General features: G+C 36.8%; 1 protein-coding gene across 2 annotated transcripts in view; it reads right to left on the reverse strand.

The window, feature by feature from the left end:
- LOC128860927 (mitogen-activated protein kinase kinase kinase 13) overlaps positions 1-20002 on the reverse strand; it is a 55064-nt gene extending 35062 nt beyond the window's left edge. Inside the window, exons 1-2 of one of the 2 annotated variants that reach the window (XM_054098723.1) lie at positions 18948-20002; positions 6992-7210 (exon numbers count right to left, since the gene is read on the reverse strand). In XM_054098723.1, coding sequence (XP_053954698.1) covers positions 6992-7146 — 155 coding nt within the window. In that variant the 5' untranslated portion in view covers positions 7147-7210; positions 18948-20002. Of the gene's footprint in view, positions 1-621; positions 2479-6991; positions 7211-18947 lie in introns of those variants that run through there. The other variant, XM_054098724.1, reaches the window with a different exon arrangement.
- Between the last annotated feature and the right edge of the window lie 2981 nt (positions 20003-22983).

A 22983-nucleotide genomic window follows, 5' to 3' on the forward strand; every position in this document is an offset into this window, starting at 1 on the left:
TTAGACAATATCGAATTAAAATAAAAAGTGAAATATACTGCGATTTTTAATCTTATTGAGAATTTTAGACATCTGCACGGCGAATGAAATATTAAACTCGCTTAAGTGCTCTAGTTGTCAAAGAAATATCCTGCGACAAGCTTTCTCCTGCTTCTTATCCTTTTAACAAAGTGTAGATTTTACTTTTCCAAGAGTATTAACCACCCTAATATGTACAAATGAACGCATTTATAAGACAATAAGAATCACAACAATAAATAATAATAAAAAAAAATAAGCCTGAGTTAAATTTAACGTTTTTACGGACTTTGACCCTGTAATATGTTGCTTGTGTCGCAGACAAAAGTCGCAATTGTTTTCTGCTATTTTTTTGTGACGGAGGATTGTGGTTTTCGGGAATCTCTTTTATGAGCAAATTTTTTTGTTTTGAATTGAATTACGTAGTTTGCAATATTTAGCCACACCACATGCATACATTCATATACTTATTGCATTGTATTTATAAAGAAGTATGTGTGCATATGTGCTATAAAAATTAGCATTTCATTGAGGGTAATGACACAGGACTTTTGCTACTACTGTTGCTTTCGATCGCAACTTATTCGAGCAGGCTCCACTCACCTCTTTTCGTTGGCCGCTTTGTCCGGTGGGTCGATGTTTTTGCCAAAAAACGATATGTAGAATACCATTTTGAGCAAAACTCGCACGTTGTTGGGGCTGCTTCCGTTATTACAATATATATGTATATGTATGTATATATGCGATATTCTCTGCTTGAAAATGTATGCGAGAGATTTTTTTCTTTGCCTTATCGTGGGTTCCCGTGCAGCTGTGTGATGTTTTTTTTTTGTTTTTTGTTAATAAGCCTTTTATAGTTGTTGGAATGTGGAGAGGAAATGTTAAATATATTTTATTTATTGAAGGTATGTTGTCTCTGCATACACGTACTCTTGTTTTCTAAAGTGACATTTTTAGTATTTTTTTGTGATTCTTCATTGTTAAATTTTAAGTAAGTGTCATTTTTGTTGGGATATACAGCAACAAACATTTTTAGTGCTTTTATTTTTTTGGTTGAAATAAATTTTAGACTGGAACATACATTCGTTGAAGCGATGTGAGAACCACTTTAATGATGCTTCAAAGCTTGAATATGTATTTGCTGTATGTATGTATGTATGTATTAAACATATATTGGTGTTTGTACTTTTAGTTGCGAAAACTTTGTTGATATGTTGTTGCTGGCAAAGTTGGTATTTATTTTCATGGGAGAGTTGTAATTTTTTGCACTTGTATTACGAGTATTTATTTATTTCTTATTTTTGTACACACATACATATGTATTAATATACGATACATAATTTTTTATTTTTTTTTTATGCGTAACACATTTACATGTGATATATTTCTTTGCCTTTATATGTATGTGAGCCGTTTAATTGCTTGGCTTTTGCCATTGGCTTTTGGTATTTGCGCTATTGTGGTATCACTGCTGCTTCCACCTCGTCGTTCGTTGGGAGCCGGGGTTGACGCGTTACTATCTAGACGTATCTAAGATATTATATGTTTCGTGCTTCGGTTGAGCGGGAGAATAGCCAACGCTCGGTTTCGTTTCTACTGGTGGCAGGTTATAAAAAGCGGCGTGACGTCAAGGTAAAAAGACACGTGTTTGTGTGTGTGTGTTCAGATACGTATGTGTATATCTCTTTTTTGTATTGCGCGCCCACACAGGTGTGTGTGTACGTGCTCGTATTCATACACAAAGTTGTATGTGATTCGCGTTTTTTGTTTTGCGTTTTTGTTAATTCAACACAAGCGCGCACAGGTGGTTTTATTCCCTTCTCATTGGTTTTCTCGTTGGTTTTTTAGACACACTTCAATTTCATATTTCTTATTTCGGGGTATTTGCAATTTACATTTTCATATATCAATCAAAAATTATAAATAGACAATCAATTTCGATTCGATTTTGCCCACTACGTTCAAAGATAAGCCACACGCGCAACTCTCCGCTCCACGGTCTTGACAGCGGAACTAACAATTGAACTCGCCATTACGATTGAAGTTCGTCAACTGATATTCGTTGCGGAGATTCGGTGTTCACAGTGGCAATGCGAACTTTTTTGCTTACCGTTTCGCTGATTGCGAGATGAATATGCGATAATGTTGGTGTTGTTACTTTTTTGGTATTGGTGTTATGTTGGTGTTGCTGTTGGCGTTGATAAGTTTCACATTGAAGTTAGCTCGGTAGGTTATTTACTGTCTGGTTTGTTGGCTAGTTGGTGGTGGTCTAATAAGTGGCGGCGGTTGTATTTGTTCTACAGGGTGATGGGTGTTTAGTGCCATCAAGCAATCCTTAAAGGGGTGTGCGTATAGGGCGATTTTGGGATCTGTGTTAAAGTAGTGCGCCACATACAAGAAATACATGTTTTTGACATAGGAATACAAATTATGCAAATTTACTACGAAATTTCACGGTTTGTGCCGAGGGGTGACCGTTATTAGAACATATCTGTTTATATCATTATGGTGTTTCGCAGATTTCGTAAATATATTTCTATAAATTCATTTAAGGCCTAACGCACAGGTTATTCATATGGAAAGTTCAATTTGCTGTTCTATTCTTAAATCATCCTCAAACGTTGCTGCTGACGCTGAGTATATTTTCAGTCGTGTTTCAAGAACCAACGTACACTGCACCATGGACTCAAAGATCTTCCTATACAAGGACTAATGCCATCATTGTTAATGTCATACGTTGGTTGAATGGGAATATTATTAATATTCTTCTCCTTAACTGGCGGGCTAACCACCTAAGCAATTTTAGCAGAACCAGCAGATAATTTGTATTTTCCTCGGCACGGTTTTTAAGGCCGTTGATGTCAATAGCGACAGTGCACGTCAGCAAATCTACGTTATTGTAGTATATGATATATAACAATATTTTCCAGCGCATGAATCGACGGCACACGATAAGAGTCTGTATGAATCTTCGGTTTGTATCAAATGACTGGAAGAGCCATCGGGCGATAAATTGTGAAGGATGTTAGATGAATTCGAGAAAACGCCACATATATGTATATATGGGACTAAGCCATCAAAAATTGCATGGATTATACGTGTGATATCCTAATTCTCTGGAAAATAGCTCTTATTTATTTTCTCAGCTGTTGTTTTTTGTTTCGGTTAATAGCTAAAAATTATATTTTTACCATACGCCGATTATGTTCTGATTAAGCAAGTAATCGAATATTTAGAAAACCACCTTTAAAGCGTCGATATTCTCCATTAAGCACACATGACAGTACTATTAAAACAAATAGGAGTCTATCAATGACCTACCTTTATCGTGTGGCCTATCTCATTGAAAACTTCCTCAGAGTAAATATTTTATGTACAAAATCTGAGTTACGGTATTCACCTGCAATATTTCATATTTAATTGCTAAAAGTCACTCTGTTCGTTTACCAAGTTTAATGCTCATACACATACATACTTACATACATATATACCCATAGGCTCATATGGCCAAGTTGTTAGAGAGACTGGCAGGTAAATATTATACTTATACAATGATGCATTCGAATTCTCAAGTTGCGCTCACCAATCGGTTCGTTTTTGCCTAACAAACGTTCGATGCTCGCTCAAATCGTAAAACTAGTTTCTGAAGCTGGGTAGACAGGGGCAACTTGCTGCACGCACACATACATAAGGCATACATTATCAACAAAGCTGCAAATACTACTCTGCGCTCACATAATCTGAATTTCATGAGTGAACGAACGGTGACAGTCACCGAATAGAACCAATTCTTTTACGACAAAAAATAACGGAAACCTGTTCAATATTGTTATCGTTAAGAGCGCTAGATTTTTAGAGACTTTAAGCAGATTTTAAAGGAGTTTTCGAAAGTCGTTTTCAGCAAGACATGGGTAATTTCAAATTCATTTATTTGCAACACCTTTCGACTGACTACTTCTCTCTCGATGGCAAAAACAATCGGCCATTGCTAGTCAACAATTAGTGCACTGTTGTTGTGACGAAAATAGCGTCAATAACAATAATAATATAAAATACCAGTTGTCAGTCACATGGCGGATTCTCTTATGCTCTTGACGCAAATGCGAGCATAACTCTTTTCGAGTAAATATTAAACGTGTTTTTTTTTAATTAATGTTTAATTGTTTCTCCATACATTTTCAATCTTCTTAGTCGACACTATCATCCAATCACTGAGTAGATTTGTAGTTGTTGATAATCCTGTTGGCAGATGGATACTTTAAGCAACGAATGAATATAGAAAATTTAAACAACGAATTGCGAATTGAGCCCCTTCCCACTTATGATTAACAGCGTTAAACGACATACCACTACCATAGAATTTAATAGAGCAGGTAGTGTTAAGGTAGTGGCATATGCTAAGTCCAAACTCCTGTCAAGAAACCAAAAACGACGTATATTTCATGCTCTCTTACGCCCAATTATGGCATACGGTTGTGAAGTGGATGACGTGGGCCAAATAGCAAAGTTTGAAAGGCAAATACATACTTAGAAAAATATCCAGCCAATCAGGCTGGAGGACACTAATCGTATTAGATACAACTCTGAACTTGAGCACCTTATCAAAGGACAAAAAATTATAAAATACATAAAAGCCCAGCAAATACACTGGCTTGGACTCGTAGAAAGAATGCCATATATTTACTTCTACTTATTTCAAGCCTGGAAGTACGAAACTCATACTGACTTTTATTAATCTAAATGTAGACCAATCCTAAAATTAGGGCAAATATAAAATTCATAAGTTAAGATGAGATACTAGTGATGTGGCGCAAAGAAAAACCTACGTAAATATTTAACTGAAGGCGGTTTTGAATGCGTGAAATCAAAATCTAAAGCATTGAAGACTAAATTTAGTTCAGCGTAAGCTCTTGATATGGGATTGCTTTTAGAAAAAAACAATTTTAAAGAATTCCGAATGGCGAAGAATTCTAGAGGATCTTTTCTAAAAGAAAAGGGCAGCCCACAGAGTCAGTTATGACAGTTTCGGCGGATAAAAGCTAACATCGAATACGAGCGCGAAAGAATATAACCCACATGGCTATTATATGTCAGCTTGGAAACAAGGCCAGAGAGAAATAATAAAAGTACGAGACTCGCTAGGCATAACAAGTTTTCTTACAAAAAACTCGGCTACATCGGCTTGAGACGAGGTCCTAAGATCACCAATACCTTTAATTACATCCTCAATTGAAATGGTTAATGACCTAAAGTTTAGAGCGGATTCACTAGGAGAAACAGAGCCCGCTAAATTGCAGTCAACTCGATTTTTAGAGGTATTTTCAAATCGGCCCAGCTTACGTAAATCTTAAATTTTTTCCGAAATATTTTGGCGGTAGTCTTAAAATATAATAGATTTTATAATTCCGATGGGGAAACAGTACCTACCATATTTTTTTTGGTTTTTGTAAAGAGAGTGATGTAAATTTTTCTGGAGGCATTTGGAAGCTACAGCAGTTAAAGGCCACCTACTTGGCGCTTGTTTGAGCGCGAACCTAGTGAACTACTAACTAGTTTGATTTTGACTTCCGAATAATTTTTTTGGCAACAAAATAGTCAAAAGAAATTATAAAATTTATTTTCAATAATCCCATATTTAAGATTTTCGAATGATAGCATAGGTCATTGCGTTTTTTGGTTTGATTTCAGAAAAGCTAAGCAGCCAGAATTATGGAGACCGTTGATGATGATCTTTTTGACATGATCCAACACACATTATGATGAAGATTTTAATATTAAAATATGTTACTTACAAAAAAGCTCAAAAAGCCGGACTTCACATGGAAACGAAGAGACGGATAGGCGATTATAGGTTATGCTCGTAGACCTGCCCTCAAGAGAACCACACTTGGAGACTTGAGTAAAGGAACCTCACCATAACTGTAACAACATGGATTTGAGCAGCTTTTTGATAGCAGAAATGCCTTCAGAGGTGTTCCATTACCTGCCTAGGGGCACACCTATCATTTGATGTTTCAAGTCCACAGTTCGAACCCGGAACCACCTAACGTGGTGCACTAAAGCTACCCAGGCCAAGGCCCGTAACAGATGACCTTCTATCGAGATACCCCACTTATGCCACACTATCCTACATCAACCCACGCGACAAAACTGGTACTACTACCCGGATGACTATTTATGTCGCTGGCCAGCATTCTACAGAACGCATAGAATTACGAATAGGTTCTAAGTTTTTTGCGGTCATATAATGCCTTTGCAACACTATGTATCAGTTTTAGTGTTTATGAGATCTCTATTGATCAGCCGAGTTGACATTGAAGCAGAAGCTATCCCAGCTATGATCTGAATAATATCGGGAAGACTTTCTAAGATTTCCTTCAAGAATGTCAGTGCCTTGCGTCCATAAGGTATGGAGGGCTGAAATGTTAAACACGCTCATTGACTTCTGAGAGGTCATTTCAGAAGAATTGCAACCAACCAACCAACATCTCCAACAAATATTTGGACACCAACTTTTGGTGTTCACTTTGATGTTGCCTCAGCGCTTCACAGTTTTATGTTGTCTTCGATCATTTTAATTGCGCAATCAGAATCCTAACTATTGGTATGTCACGCAGAAGCACACTGGCTATTGCAGGAAATGTGGTTGTATGATTTCGAGATATGTTCAACGTAATATATCTGCCGGAAAATTGGCAAAATTATTGACAATAAGTTATTGCGTAAAGATAATCAGGAAACAAGAAAGTTAGAAAGCTCTTTATTTTGATTCGGGTTGGATTATTCATTAAAAATTTGCGATGGAAGTAGGAAGAGCACATAGTATTTTATTCTAATGTTCTGGCCTGAGGGAAAAGTCGAAAGTACATATCACAAAATGTTTGTAAAAAATTCGGAAATTCAGTGGGCACAAAATCTAACCTAGAAATAAAAATAATCACTAGGAAACTAGATTATTTCGAAATTTTCTTACCTTCTTCGAAAGTCGTCCGTTTGATCGTGGAATATATTGGCAGCACTGCCATGATGCGATCGTATATGTGGCAAAACATTATTGGAAAGCGATAACTCCGTTGCTCTTTCAAGATCCTGCCGACTTCTACTTATTTGTTCACTAGATGGATGCATCGTACGAGGAGTGAGTGCCTATGTACATGTAAATACATTTATGCCACTCCCAAAGAAATTAACGCTGGAAGGACAAAGGAAAAAATTAGTAAATTTATTAAATATTAAATACTTATTAAAAATAGATAAAATATATTATATAATATTAGTTAGTTGGAAATTATAACTGCACACAGTGCTCCTAAAGCAAGGGCAGGGTTTTTGAAAATGGATCCAAGATTTTCCAACGTAGAGTATTCGTATATGACCTCTAGATTTCAAATTTTCAAACCCCGAAATCGTACCTGATCCTATTTTAAATCTAGTTGAAAGATTTACATTACTTATTTTCAGTTTAAATGTGCATAGGTTCATGTCTACGCCAGATAAAGATCTAGTAGGCCTTGCCAGGCTAGACGTTTATTTGTACATTTCACAATATCTAAAAAGTCACTTGTAGTCTAGCAGCCATCATCTCAACAACACAAATACCTGTAATTTAAAATAAACTCACAATCCTAATATAAATCACCTTTGACGCAAACATTTTGGTCCTATTCAACACTAAAAAACTGAAATAATTTTTGTTAAATTACGAATAAAAAAGGCTTTGCAGATATTTTCAAGTAGTGTTTGACTTGTTTAGAATGGTGCAATGGACAATACGAAAGCTTGTTCTCACGATGAAAATAGACGTAAAGTCTGCGGACCTTGCGGTACAAAAATTTCTTTTGGCAAAAAAAAGCCGAATAAATTTCTTATAAACGAAAAGTATGAAACATTGATAAAGAAATTTATAAACAAAGATTATGATTTAAATAACGAAAAATACCCCCTTAGCATATGCAGAACTTGCTACCTCACACTTTTTGATGCAAGTAACAACATTTTTACAAGACCTTTTCCAGACATGCCAGATTACAATAGTTTGGTTTTACCTAAAAGTACTCGCACATCTATGGACAGTTGTAATTGTTATGTATGTTTAACAGGCAGATATAAAGGTCATGAGAAAGTAGTAAAGGGTAAGGGTTGTAAACGAAATTTCGAAACTAAGATTGATACAACTAATGGTCTTTATGGATCCTCAAATATTGACAAACTTGCAAAGAAAGACAGCCAAAAAAAGGAAAAAACTAATATACAAATATGTAAAAAATGCTTACAAGAACTTGGTAAAGGCAAAAAACATTCATGTAATAATATTCAAGGCAATGCTTTAAAAATAATAGAAAAACTTCCTGATGTCAAGCAAGAAATCGTTGCGTCAACTATTATTAGAACCAAAATTGATTCTGAAGACGATATAAATCGACACATTAAGAATAAGAAAATTGAGTTGAGTACGAAGGGTTCTAAAATGAGAGTTGTTGTTAATCCTAATGAAAAAAGGACATTACGTTCAGTGAAGAGCGTTTGGATAATTTGCGAGTAAACCTTGGCTTATCCAGTAATAAAATGAAAAGCATTGCTAACTTTTTAAGATCAAATGTTGGAAGAAAGTCAGTACCCGTTGACTATAAGAAGCACATGTCAGAAAAATCGAAACTTTTACAAGATATATATAAAAAAGATAAATACTTTTTTGATTGTGATGATGCAAAAAAAGAAGAAAGACCAGTAGTTTACGCAAATGCGGAAGAACTTTTTGATGCAGTAATTATGGAAAGAAAACTTGAAGGAAATGTTTGTGTTAAAGCAATGGCTGACGGGGGCCGCGGATTTTTTAAAATTTCTTTATCAATATTTCAAGAAAATTCTGATGGTGATGATTTTAACTATGATGATTTAACAATTCATGATAAAAATCAGAGAAGTCTTTATTCTGAGGGAGGTAGCGCAAGTAAGAAAGCAAAATTCATGAGCGTGAAACGAGTTATACTACTATGCATTGTACCTAAGATAAAGGAAACGTATGAAAACGTAAAACTTTTGTTTGACATCACTAAAATAAATAACATTCCCTTCAAGTTCGTTTCGCATTTTAAATTGATGCTTATCATAAATGGCCAACAGACGGCATCTGCAATGTTTCCTTGTCCTTATTGTTTTGTTTCACTTAACGACTTGAAAGAAAACAAGACATCTGGACAGGAAGATGTGCTTTACAATCAATGTAGTTCCAATGCAGATAATTTTGAAAGCAATGTTATCAAACTGAAATCATACGGAGATTTAAGAAACGATTATGAACAGTTCAATCTTGCTGGTGGAAATAAGAAAAACAGCAAAGAGTTTCATAGCACTATTAACCTCCCTCTATTTACCGAAAGTGATGACATCACTGTGTTAGAAAAATGCGTAATTCCTGAATTACACGTGCTAATGGGCTTCGTAAACCATCTGTTTTGGAAAGGTTTAGTACCCCTTTTGGGAAAAGATAAAGCTTTGATATGGCCAAAAAAATTAAAACTTATTTCCAAAAACTACCACGGAGATTGTTTCGAAGGCAATGCATGTAGGAAACTTTTAAAAGAAGCTCACAAACTAAATGATCCTGAGATTTATGAAACTGTGGGATATTTAAAAATCATACCTTTTACCAATGCTTTTGTAATAATGAATAAAGTTGTCGATTGTAGTTTTACATCTGGAAAAGTAGGACCAGAACTAAACGTTCATTTGGATAAGTTAAACAAAGCTTTGATTGCTTTACATGAAATTGAAGACATCTCAGTAACCTTAAAAATTCATGTCTTAAAAACCCACATTATGGAATGTCTTCAATTCATAAAACACAATGATGGTCTAGGATATTGGTCCGAGCAAAGTGGAGAGTCACTCCACCGTGAATTCTCGCAAACTTGGGAGAGATATAAAATAAATACAATCGAAGATGAGTTATACTTAGAGAAGCTTTTTACAGCAGTTGTAGAATTTTCATCACTTAATGCATAATCAAAATTTTGATTCCAAGGAGTATCGTTATCGCTCAAGTTTTTATTTAATAATAACATTTAAAAAAATCAAAAAAAAACCAAAAAAAAAATATAAAAAAACAAAAAATCAACCAAAAAAAATTTAAAAAACAAAATGGGACCAGGTTACCACTACGTCCCCGTCGTTGGTCCTGGGTTACGCTGAAAGTGGTTTACATTTAAGTGCATACATAAGTAATACATACATTTATCTTTAAAATAGGATCAGGTACGATTTCGGGGTTTGAAAATTTGAAATCTAGAGGTCATATACGAAAACTCTACGTTGGAAAATCTTGGATCCATTTTCAAAAACGCTGCCCTTGCTTTAGGAGCACTGTGTGCACTGCGACTCTCTAAAACTGGCTTGAAGAACTATCTATGTTTAAGGAAGCTTGAGCTATGGGCTGTTAATGCAAGTATTTGAATAGCTTTAAAATATATTTATTGTTAACGCCATGTGGAGTCTCTTCCTATTGAGACGCATTTTTTACCGATTTGTCGGGCAGCAAGGCAAGTTTTAGCCTCATTGGTTCCCACCTCAGTTTGTTTAGTTGACAGACTATCAAGTTTAGTATAAGAGAAACCGAGAAGGGTTTGTAAACACGCAATACGATGATAATCATCTGGTAAGCTTTTTGAGAATGGCATGGTCAACAGGGTGAATTGACCTGAGATAAAATATATTTTATTTAATTATTAATTTACTTAATCAACAAACAAGTTGCTTACAGACTATACGAAAAATATATATGAACGTACAAAAGATAACAAAAAATAAGCGAAAACCTCATAACAAGAGCATTAAGTGTAGATTGTAATCAGATCCTAAGAAAAAAATACACACATTCTTCTCGAATGCGATGCCGTAGCGAGAAGAAGGAGTAGACATCTCGGCCTGGTACAGTCAGAAGAAAGGCAGCTCTATCTTAGTTATACTTTAGGGATTGGATAAGGTATTGTGCTGAGGAGGGCACAAAAGATCTTAAGGTCGAAGTGCAAACCTCCAAATATTCTAGTATATTTTATTCTAAAAAGAATAAGCATTACATTGGGACATAAATGCATAGTTTTTTCAAACACGCCCACAAACACAATGCTTTATAACGAATTATACGTCAGGGAAGTTTAAAACGAGAAAGTACGAGCAATCAATAGAGCCAACAATGATATCAAAGGCAAATCACATTGACAACGACTCTAAACTCTATTATATATTAAGATGTATCAATAAGCAACTAGGATTATTATTATTACTAGAAGGCCATTACGCACTGCGACCAGAGCTGATCTATTGTGAAAGGCCAATTTTGTAACCCTAGAGTTTTAGGCTTTTTAGAAATTTTAGCACAGTTTTGGGTTTTTTGTTCCAAAGATTGCATGGAGATACTACGATACCACACAGTGGTGAAGTCTTTGTCTGACCAACGCAGGACATTCACAAAGCACATGTTCTGAGCTTTCTATGTCCATTTCGCAAAAGCAGCAGACATTGGTCTCGGATAGACCAATATTATTTAGATGGTACCTCAGGCTGCAGTGACCTGTAAGGTATCCGGTTAAAAGACGCAGATCTACTCTGATTAGTGAGAGAAGTTTGTTAGATATTCCTTTGTTGGGACTTAGGAATAGTTTGGCTTGACGCTGACCGGCACAGTTTAGCCAGTGTGCGGCAAGTTTTCTTTCTTCCCATTTCCTAAGGAATTCATTAATGTGGCCTTTTGTCAGTCCACAGAAAGGCTCAGGACCAGTAAGTTGCATATTTGCTCCTTGTTTTGCAAGGTTATCAGCCATTTCATTTCCCTCATGTCCTTCATGTCCCGGAATCCAACATAGTGTTACTATGTTGAGGTTTCCTAACGTGTTTAGGAGGTTTAGGCAATCATTTACCAATTTAGAGGTGATAGTTGTTGATAGAAGGGCTTTTAGAGCCGCTTGGCTATCTGAAAGTATGTAGATGTGAGTACCTCGCATTTTCCTTCTAAGGCATTCTCTCACACATATTTCAATGGCATGTATTTCTGCCTGGAATATTGTTGGGTAGGATCCCATCGGAATCGATTTTTTGAACTTGGGCCCATTGATTCCTGCCCCTGTTCTACCATTTTCCAATTTGGACCCATCAGTAAACCATAGCTGGGAGCCAGGTTTGAAAGTGATAGAGTTAGTTCTCCAGTCTGTTCGTTCATTGATTATAACTTGGAAGTTCCTGAAGAGTATTGGTTTGGGTGATAGTATGTCATCCCTATGAAGAATGGGACTACGTAGGAAGTCTTCTAAGATCTTTAAATGTCCTTTCATATCCCCACTTTTAAGTTCAGATATACCTTTTAGTCTTAAGGAACTTGAGCGAGCTTCCCTTTCAATTAGAATTGGAAGCGGTGGTATGTTCAGGAGCACACCCAATGCATCCGTGGGACATGTTTTCATAGCCCCTGTAATACCAACACATACCAGGCGATGCAGTTTGCTTAATTCGTTTGCCGCCTTTCTTTGCTTGACCTTGGGCCACCATGCTAAGGATGCATAAGTGACTATGGGTTTTACAACTGTGGTGAATGTCCAGAAGGTCATTCTAGGGTTTAGTCCCCATGTCTTACGAAAAAGCCTTGTACAGGCAAAGAATGCCCTTGTGGCTTTTGAAGTAACTCTCTCAATATGGGAATTCCACGTAAGCGTTTTGTCAAGACTAACGCCAAGATAGTTCGCTTCTGTCGAGAGTTCAAGTGTTGTTCCATTAAGGGTCGGACATTTGAGATTTATGTTCCTTCTCCTAGTAAACGGTACAAGTGTTGTTTTGGATGGGTTGATGGAGAGCCCTTTTTCCGTGCACCATTTGTTTATTATTGTAAGGGCTTGCTGCATGCGATCCGAAATGGTTTCCTCATGCCAGCCTAATACATAAACTACTAGGTCATCAGCATAACCCTGAGTGTGAAATCCTAGGTTATTCAGTTTGTGGAGAAGTTCATCTATGACTAGAGTCCACAAAAGAGGAGAAAGTACGCCACCTTGAGGGCAACCTCTTGTGGCTTTAATAGATTTGATTGTTCCTCCTAGTTCGGTGCTGATCGTCCTAGATTTCAGCATGAATATTATCCATCTAGTGATGGGTTCAGGTACCTCCTTTAGATATAGGGCATTATAGATTGCTTCATAGGAGGTGTTATCAAAAGCTCCTGATATGTCAATAAATGCACATAGAGGTATCTGTTTGGACTCAATAGCCTTTTCAATAACTGTTACCAGGCTGTGTATTGCAGTCTCAGTGGATTTTCCCTGTTGATAGGCAAATTGAAGTCGATGCAGTGGGAATTTAGCTAGATTGTTTTCCCTAATAGCAACTAGGATGATAACAGCAATTTTTTTTTATGAGGATCTTTTCCATGGCAGAAATACAATCGGAGGCCTGCCATTGCCTGCGACTACTATTAAAAAATACTTTTTCTATCATTAGCTGTTTCATGCACGGATATTCAAACCTATGCACTCCCGAATAGGTAAGACAGGATGGTATACGAACTTTATCGAGCGTAAAGCAAAGCGTATATAAGTCCTCTGAACTGGCTTTTATCTTTTAACGTAAGCTGCATGAAAATACCTCCTGGCAAATACGGTGTATTCCAAGCGGAATCGAACTAAATACTAATACATTTTTAGAGCATAGAGTTCGGAAAACAAAGATCAATTACGACGAATAAAGGTCAACTTCGCAAACGATTTAGATTGATTTGAGATTTGCATCTCGATCTCATTGTCTTTTGTGGCCGATTTAGAAACAATTAAATCTCTGTGAGTGGTTACATTGAGCTTGGAGTCAGAAGAAGCACGCAAGACTTTAAAATCACTAATTGATTCCAGAAGAAAAGACAATCCACCAACTATACTTATATATGATATATAAGTTACGAGGCTCACCCTGGAGATTGATTGAATTTACTATAAATTTAATTTCATAAAAAAATGTAAGTCACATGCATATAAAACGGATTACACTTCAAAACAGGGGGAAATATTATTAAAAAAGAGATCGAGTAGTAACAAGCCTAGGACACTACCCTGGAGAGCACCGAAGGAAGCAACAGAAGAATAAGATGATACATTACCAAGTCAAAACGACAGTGTATGTTATCTTCTTCTTGATTGGCGTGATAACCGCTTACGCGATTTTGTCCGAATTTAACAGTCGTTTCTTGTGCTAAACGGTGCTAGTTAGACATACCAAGCGAATCCAAGCCATTCTCCACCTGATATTTCCAACGTAGAGGAGGCCTTGCTCTTCCTCTGCTAGCACCAGCTGGTACCGCATCGAACACTTTCAGAGCCGTATCCATTCGGACGACATCTCCCAGTCAACGAAGCCGCTGGATCTTTATTCGCTGCATTATGTCTATGTCGTCGTAAAGCTCATACAACTCATTGTTCCATGATCTACGATACTCGCCGTCGCCAACGTGCAAATGTCCAAAAATCTTCCGCAGATACTTTCTCTCAAACACGCCAAGGAACGCCTCATCGGATGTTGTCATCGTCCAAGCTTATGCGCCATACGTTAGGATGGGTATAATGAGAGCATTATAAAGTGTTAGTTGTATTCGTCGAGAGAGAACTTTATTACTCAATTGACTACTTAATTCAAAGTAGCACTTGTTGGCAAGACAGATTCTCCCTTGGATTTCAAGGCTGACATTATTATCGGAGTCAAAGTTCCTAGATAAACAAAGTCTCTCACAACATCGAAATCATAACTGTCAACAGTGGCATGGGTGCTGATACGCGAGTGCACCGACTGTTTATTTGATGACAGTAGGTAATTAGTTTTGTCCCCGCTTTCCTTCTTTATCCAGTTTTTCTATTTAGTATTTTTAGATATTTCATTTCAAACCGCAGTTTTCAAGACCATTGAACCAAACAAAACGTCTTTCCATTTTGACATTTACCTACGTCTGCGGTCTTATTCCAGTAAATCAAAAATGATCACTTGTCGAAGTGAAATAGGTTTTAATTTACAAATACCATCGAGAGAAGCAGATGTTTTGACTATTTACTCACTTTTCTTATATAATAAGATAAATTAATTATTGGCAAAAATAATTTTTTTGACGACTCTGAAAATAAATTTGACACCAAAACGAAAGGAAAATGTTTGGTATTTATTAATGGAGAGGAAGTGTATTTAAGAAGTACGACGACACAAGAGCAGTTGAATGGGGCAGCACAGCTTTACATCTATAGAGATTCAAACTCACTCGGCGGAAAGAGTTTTAGATAAAATTAATGGAAATAAACGAAGTGGCTAAACCAAGTTATTCATAATAATTCATGCGACCATTGTTCCATTGGATTGATTTAATTAGTTGATTTGGATTTAATTAGTTTACTTTAAAGGAATTGTTTTTGTCTTATAACTTTGTATTAATGTTTTGTTTGTTTTTGATTTTTTTTGTTGTAAAGCATTGAGATAACTTTATATACTACCACTCGAGTATTTTCTTAGATTTTTAAATTGATAGCTCAAACTATGATCACTAATCCCTGAACGTGTCATAGTGGGACTTCTTTAACCTTGCGAGTTATGTTCAAACACGTACAGCGAACCAGTGGCATATAAGTGCAAAATACAGCTTAACTTAAGCTCTAGTGAAGCACTATCATATGTATTCATATACTCTCCGTTTGCAAATCGATAGAAACGTCGCTGCGTATATTAGTAGGCAGTCAAACAGTATTAATATATTTGATTTTAAAAAACATCATATCAAAGTTTTCAACATTAAGTAAGCCCCAAAATTATTAAATTCCTTTCAGCTTCCTTCCAGTTTACTTCTTATTATACTCAAGCAAACTACAATGCCCCTTGAGATTTGCAAACGAAAATGGGATTGGACCGGCCACGTTCTTCTTAGACAATATGACGAATTAATAACAGCCGCTATTGAGTGGAATTCCCAAGGCAGCCGTAGACGAGGAAGACCATCGGACACTTAGAGACGATTGTTGGATTTGGAAACGTGCGCCTGAATGTAACCTGGAATGAAGCTAAGATACTGGCTCAAAACATATCTACATGAAAGGAATATATTGTGGCCTTTGTTTCTCTTTGGAACCATAGATAATAATAAAAGTAAAATACAAGCCTACAATCAAGTCAATTCTCAGAAAATGTAAGACCAAGTCCCAAATATTTAGATCACCACTAAAGAGAAAATTCTTCACATACGAGGTGTGTTCAAAAAATAAGGAAAAAAATACCAGAAAATCGCCGAACACGCAAAACACTTGTCTTATTTATGCCTCTTACAAACCAATTTATGGCATGTTTAATTAGTTGCTAAAACCATGAACATATCTTCGAGACGAGTGTACCAACATAAAAAAAATAATCGAAAGTCGAATGCATGTAGCCCGCGAAATTTGAAACCTTCCCCGTATTTTTTGAACATACCTCGTACATCCTTGAAAGGTATTAAGTCTAATATTGAAAACATACAGACTTTACATAGCCTCCAAACGGCATATTCTTTGCTTTCACAAGTTTTTTCGTGATGCAAACAAACTCAGAGGTCTGAAATTGCCTCCTGAAAGCGACTGCTCTCATGTGTGACGTATGCAGAGCGAATAGAATCCAGGAACTACTCCTAGTATTGCTCGTACAAATGCACTCGGCTAGGACACCTGCTGCATTTCTGTAATTATGGGATCAATTTTAATATTCTAAATATAACAGTTAAGGTTAAGATTGACTGACAGTGAACGAGGCCAGCCGTTATAACTTCGAAGTTGTGAAGAACTTTGTATATTTAGGAACAAGCATAAGTACCTACGGTTGGAATGCAATCCTTGACATCAAGTAAGGTGTAAGTATTGCCAATGGATGATATTTGGTACTCAGTAAGTAATTGAAAAGCAAAAAGCCGATCCCTTTTGAGGAACAAAAACCGCACTATACAGGTCTCTCATTATGCCCGTCCTTTTGGGTGTACGAATGTCAAGTAAAGATGGAGAAGGAACTCCCAAAGGGACTATTTTACGCATGATTTATGGACCTGTACGCGCAGACACCGAAGAAGGTGGAATGATGGCGAACTGCACAGTTTTGTGACTTGCACATTATGAAAAGCCGGAATTGCCTTAGCCATGTTATACATATGTATATAACTAAGAATAACTGACGCAACTTCGGATAGGAGGTGAGACGATTTGATCTAATTTCAAATCTATAAACGAATGTAAGGGCGTATAAGAAGGAGTGGAAGTAGAGGTTGCTCGGACCGCAGGTGGCGGTAACTTGGTGAATCGTCTTATTTACGAGGAAATTACATAGAACTCTACTCCCCTCAACAGCGGGTTGGCGTTCTCTGACTGTGTGAAGTACCTGGTACTCATCTTTGACAGAGGGCTGATATGGAAGCCTACCATTGAAGGAATCCAACAGGAAGACCTTGTATGGATGTAAGGGCGCTATCGGAAAAAGATGGGACTTCTCGCCAAATTTCTTAGGTTCACTTCGGTCTCATGGTGGTCTTTTGTGCCCTCGCAGTAACAAAGTTGCATTCTGGCTATATAACACAATTATAAAGTCAATTTTTTTGTATGGAGTCCCTGATTGCTAGAGCTCTCTGAAAAGAACGACATCAGTGAAGAAGCTGGAAAAGGGCCAAGGGGCCGCCCGCATTGAAACTAGTGAGGCGTTTCGGATCACTCCTAAGCTAGCGCTTAACGCTATGCTGAATTTGTTAGCCGTGGACATCGCAGAGAAAACTGCCGATGCACGTGCCCTAATCAGATTGCGGTGCACGGGCCACAATCTAAACTTAAGCTACGGATACTTTAGTATTCTTAGAAACTTAGAGCTAATCAATGCACACCCTCGCTGGGTCCGATTCTTAGGTCTCCCATTCATAATCCCTCAAGTGGGCGGTACGTAACATTTAGGGAGAAGGCTTGGCAAACGTGTTTACGGATGACATCCAGTTGGACAGAAGGATTGGTGGGTAAGTACTCTTCGAGGAGCTCAAATTTAGGCTAGCGGACCACTGTAGTGTTTTCTAAGCGGAGGTAGTCGCAATCAAAGAAGCAGTGGATTGGCGGCTTAATCTTACTGTAAGAGATTTAATTATCTACTCCGACAGCCAGGTGGCAATTAGAGTCATGGGCTCGTTGTTTGCGCCTTCTAATTTCCCTCTCGATTATGTGCGATAATAGGTTCATTTGGGTTCCCGGTCACAATGGCTGTCTGAGATGATGTGCTCTCGGCAGGCTAAAATTCAGACATCTGGGTTCTCACTTGTTTGCTACATCTGCGGATGCCACCTGGTGGCAGCAGCTTGAAGTAGTTAACGCATTGTAATTAGCTACCGTTTGGTCGTCACGCTCCAATCCAAAGCCCCTTCTTGTTTGTTCCCCTGTCCGGTTTTCTACCTTTGTTTTTCCTCTGTATGGCATCACATTGGACGAATTTGATTATTTGTCCAAATGGGCTCTAGCTTAGGCAGCCATTTGCCCTAGAGGTTACCCCTCATATGAAAACAAAATTGTTTGCCTTTATAAATCAAATTTGTTATAGATGCACATCGACATCGCTTTAATTGAACGCATGTTCGTATATAATATTTTTTATATTTGTAAGTAGAATTATTGAATATTCATATATGTGCGTATGTGTTTCTATGTACGTATTTTCATATGCATATAGACACAGGAATGCCTACACACATAAAAGTACGTCCCCATGTAAATATGTACATAGATATGCGTAAGAGAGCACACACACTTTTAGAATTGTCACATACACATATGCTGTGCATGGCTGTACTCGCAGCTACACATGTGTGTGTGCAGCTATGTATAAAAATAGAAATATTTCCGCGAAGTCGAAATGAATAAAGAAGGATGTCCACTCACCGATTACAAATTGAAACTGATAGGAAACACCTTCACTACCACCACCACTACAGCTGTGTGACAAACAGGATACCCACACATACACGGAAACACTGCTTAACGGCAATAGTAGAACAATACAGAATATTAATGCCGGATTTTCGTTGCGACACACAGAATAACACTTTGACTTTTATTTAAGGCTTTTGAAATAATTGGTTTTTATTTTGTGTTTATTTTTTCATTTTATTTTTTGTGGTGTTTTCGAGAAAGCACAATTTTTTCACTTTAAGCCCCCCACAGAATATTAATTATATAAATGCACAAACAGGACTTAAGGTTTCAGATCACTGCATACATACATACAAACAAAAGCAGCAGAGCAAACCGACCACACGTTCTTTGGCTAAAATAAAACACGAATTAACCTTCACTTCTTTTTTCCGTTTGGAAAACGCTTAGCGATTATTAGCGCGGATTTTTTTAACCTTATTTTCGCTTTTATTCGCTTAAGAATTAAAAAACAATTTTCTTTTTCTCTCACTATTACAATGTAAATTTTCTTTTCTTCGGATTTTACCCTTTCTGGAATTTTAGCCAACAATCACAGCGAGTAGCCACTTGAGCATAGATGTTGCCTATCCGATGCCGAATTCACCATGGTTTCCTTTACTCGTTGCCGCTGACTTTTTCTTTTGCTCCTTCTTCTTCTTCTACCTCTTCACCTTTTGCTTCTTGCACTACCAATACCGCAACCACTTTTATTGCTGCTGCTGCTGCTTTACGCCAACATAAAATCGATACTGGTCACACTCCACATTTTTTCTCAATTTTCTTCTTCTTAACGCAAATCAATGGAAATTTTAAGATATTCTAAAAGCTTTTTCCTTTAAATAAATTGCTTTATGAAAAAATCACCCCTAAGTAGTTGGAAAACACATAAACTCAACGATTTTTTGCTTTAATTTACAGCGAATCGGGACCGCAAATACGCGTATAGTTACTAAGCAATTATTCCGTGTATTCCGCGTGCTCTCCGGCGCCAGCGATTACTACTGGCCCAAGCAGCCAAAGAAGCAAGCCATGTTGCTGCCACTGAAGCTGTCGTCTCAGCCACGGTTGTTATTGTTGCAGCCATTAATGTTTGGCCAAATCGATAGATTGCGCAGTGAGTGGTAAGTCAGTGGAAAACGGTTTGCCTAGTACTAGCGGTGGTGGCTTTTGCACTTCCTGAGAGAGTACAAATCCAGTTTTGTATAATATGTTGAGGCTGTTGCTCAAATCCAGTTTTGAGAGACCCCATAACTACAAAAGTCACATCACACATACACGCACGCATAGAGAAAACAACAAAAGGTAGACTCATGCGCAGTAACATCATTACCCACAATAGTTAATTGTGGAAAAAAATAAGTTGCAGGTCTTCTGTCGCTATTCACCAGCTCCTCCTCGTTGTCATAGCATTACGTGGTGAAAATATCGTTGATGATATGTTTTTGCTGTAGCATTGGAACTGGCGTTTGCCATCGCCACAACTAAGCTTCAGAGAACCAAAAATATTTGAGCTAACCACCAAGCACTACCAATACAATCAAAGCGAAAACAATCGTATTTTAAATTTGAATGTGTTATCATACATACAACGATGTGCATGTATGGGGATGTATGTATGTGCGAGCGTATTTCAATAAGTCCAACTCCAATTAAACACCTTAAAGCAGCAGCAACATATGAAAAATGCAATCGCAGCATGATTCTACAGTGGGTATTGCAAATAAATTTTCAGATAAAATTTTTTAATAGCAAAAATTGGTCTAGATCGCAAAAGGGAGAAAAGGAGGTGCAGATTTTACATAATTTTAGTATACAGTGAATGTTTGGAAGTAAATAGTATGTTTTAAAATTACTAGTTAATTAATATACTTATGCTTGTACATCTGCGGACTTTTAGCAAACCAGTTTATCTTATATATGGTATATGGTATATATATACCTTATATATAAGGGAGAATGGGGAGTTGTGAGACGGGTTTTGTTTTTGGACCCGTATTACTCAAAATCTTAATATTCTGCATATGTCAACGATGGAATCTTTAGTCAATGAATACTGGAAGCTATTGGTATGGCCTATTTAACAAAACTACAATTTTCCTTAAAATTAAAATTGTATATAATAATATAAAATATAATACAAAATACAAAAATGTGGGGAGTTGTGAGACACCATGGTTTAAATCAATAAAAATGACTTATTTTAGTTGTTAGTTCTTTATTAAGATGAAAAATAGAAAAGAAAAGACAATTGTTATAAAAAAAGTGTATAAAAAATGCAATGCCATTAATCTGATGATTCGCAGTGAGAACATGTATAATAACCAGTTCGTAAATTGGCACACTTTAGGTGCACAGCTCGATCGCATACATTGCAATGAATGGAGTTGTTTCTGCTTAACTTAAAACAATAAAAACTCAAATTTAACCAAAAATTTCATGATATATATATAAACAATGCATGAATATTGCGAGGTACTTATGAAAGATGCGTTAAAACGTCGAAAAAAACGGTGTCTCACAACTCCCCAAATCGCTTTTTTTATAAATGGCCGCGCAGTCATAAACACAACGAACGTTCATGCCCAAGTGAATGTGTAAATTCAAAGCTAATAGGACAATTATTGTAATAATTTGTATATATTAACATTTGCAATTTGCTTCAACAACTGATCGAATGTATCGCAAAACAAATGATGAAAAAAACTTACCGAGAAATTCCAAAACACAGTAACTGGAGAGACGCGTCGAATGCGTGTAAATATGGCCAATGCTAGCTGAAAAGTGGGATCGCATCGAGAACACTTGTTGACACTTAAAATCGAATGTAAACAAATGAATAATGCCGAAAGGTAACAATGTCTCACAACTCCCTGTGTCTCACAACTCCCCATTCTCCCCTATATATATAATTGGCGCTTACTTCCCTATTTGCAGCGTGAGTTTTTTGATGTTGGTCAACAAATGGATAGACCTACAGATAGACCTTTAAGCCGACTCCGAACGACAGATAATTTTTTATGAGGAGCTTTTTCATGACAGAAATACACTCGGAGGTTTGCTATTGCCTGCCATTTGACGACCAATATTAGAAAACATTTTTCACCTTCTTCTACATATCTCCATTCATGGAACATCATCAAGACGCACATAAAGAATGTGGGCTAATTTAAAATATACGAGTGTATATGTATATAAAGCGATATTTAAAGTACATATACATATATGTATAAGTTATTAAGAGCTTTTGAAGCTATCTTAATAAAGTTGAATTAAAGTATTAAAATTTTCGACATTAGTGCAATAATTATGGGTCTAAAAGCAATTATGAATCATAGGTCAAATAAGTTGTTTCGCCAAAAGTTCAGATATACGTACATAATATTAATCAAATTAACCACTTCGGATTTGTACAATGTAAAAGCATGTTGGTTGGATCAGATTGTTAACATAGAGAAAAAAAGAAAGATGTTTGGCCCAATAAGAAAGGATTCCGTTATAAGTCAGTACAAAATGATCTTACTGAGATCGAGACAACTGTGCGATTTGTTAAGGCACATCGCATAAGATGGCTAGGTCACGTTACCCGTATGCCTGCTGACTGTACGGTGAAGAAAGATATGACAGAGAAGCTAATGGGCGTGAAGGCCAAGGGCCCACCGAGGAACCGATGGATAGACGCAGAAAACGATCGGAAAGATTTCAGAATTCGTAACTACGAAACAAAAGCTAAAGATCGCCGGCTTTTGAGGAGCATTGTGACCGAAGCTTTAATGCACCCTGCATCGTAACACTATGAATGCTTGTGTAATGATAGTTGTATATCGCCAGAAGGGATATATTTCAGGATTTCAGTACAAGACTCTTCGATGGCTTTCCGTTCATAAGCTTAACTATTTATCGAGAAATATGTACTTTCCAAAAGCCCTTTTTAAGTTCTCGAGATCGCTGATTATGATAATGAATTCCAATTTTCCAAATTTAAAATGGCAGGATCCATATGGCG

The sequence above is a fragment of the Anastrepha ludens genome, chromosome 4 (genome assembly GCF_028408465.1).
Source record: "Anastrepha ludens isolate Willacy chromosome 4, idAnaLude1.1, whole genome shotgun sequence".
Taxonomy (NCBI): domain Eukaryota; kingdom Metazoa; phylum Arthropoda; class Insecta; order Diptera; family Tephritidae; genus Anastrepha; species Anastrepha ludens.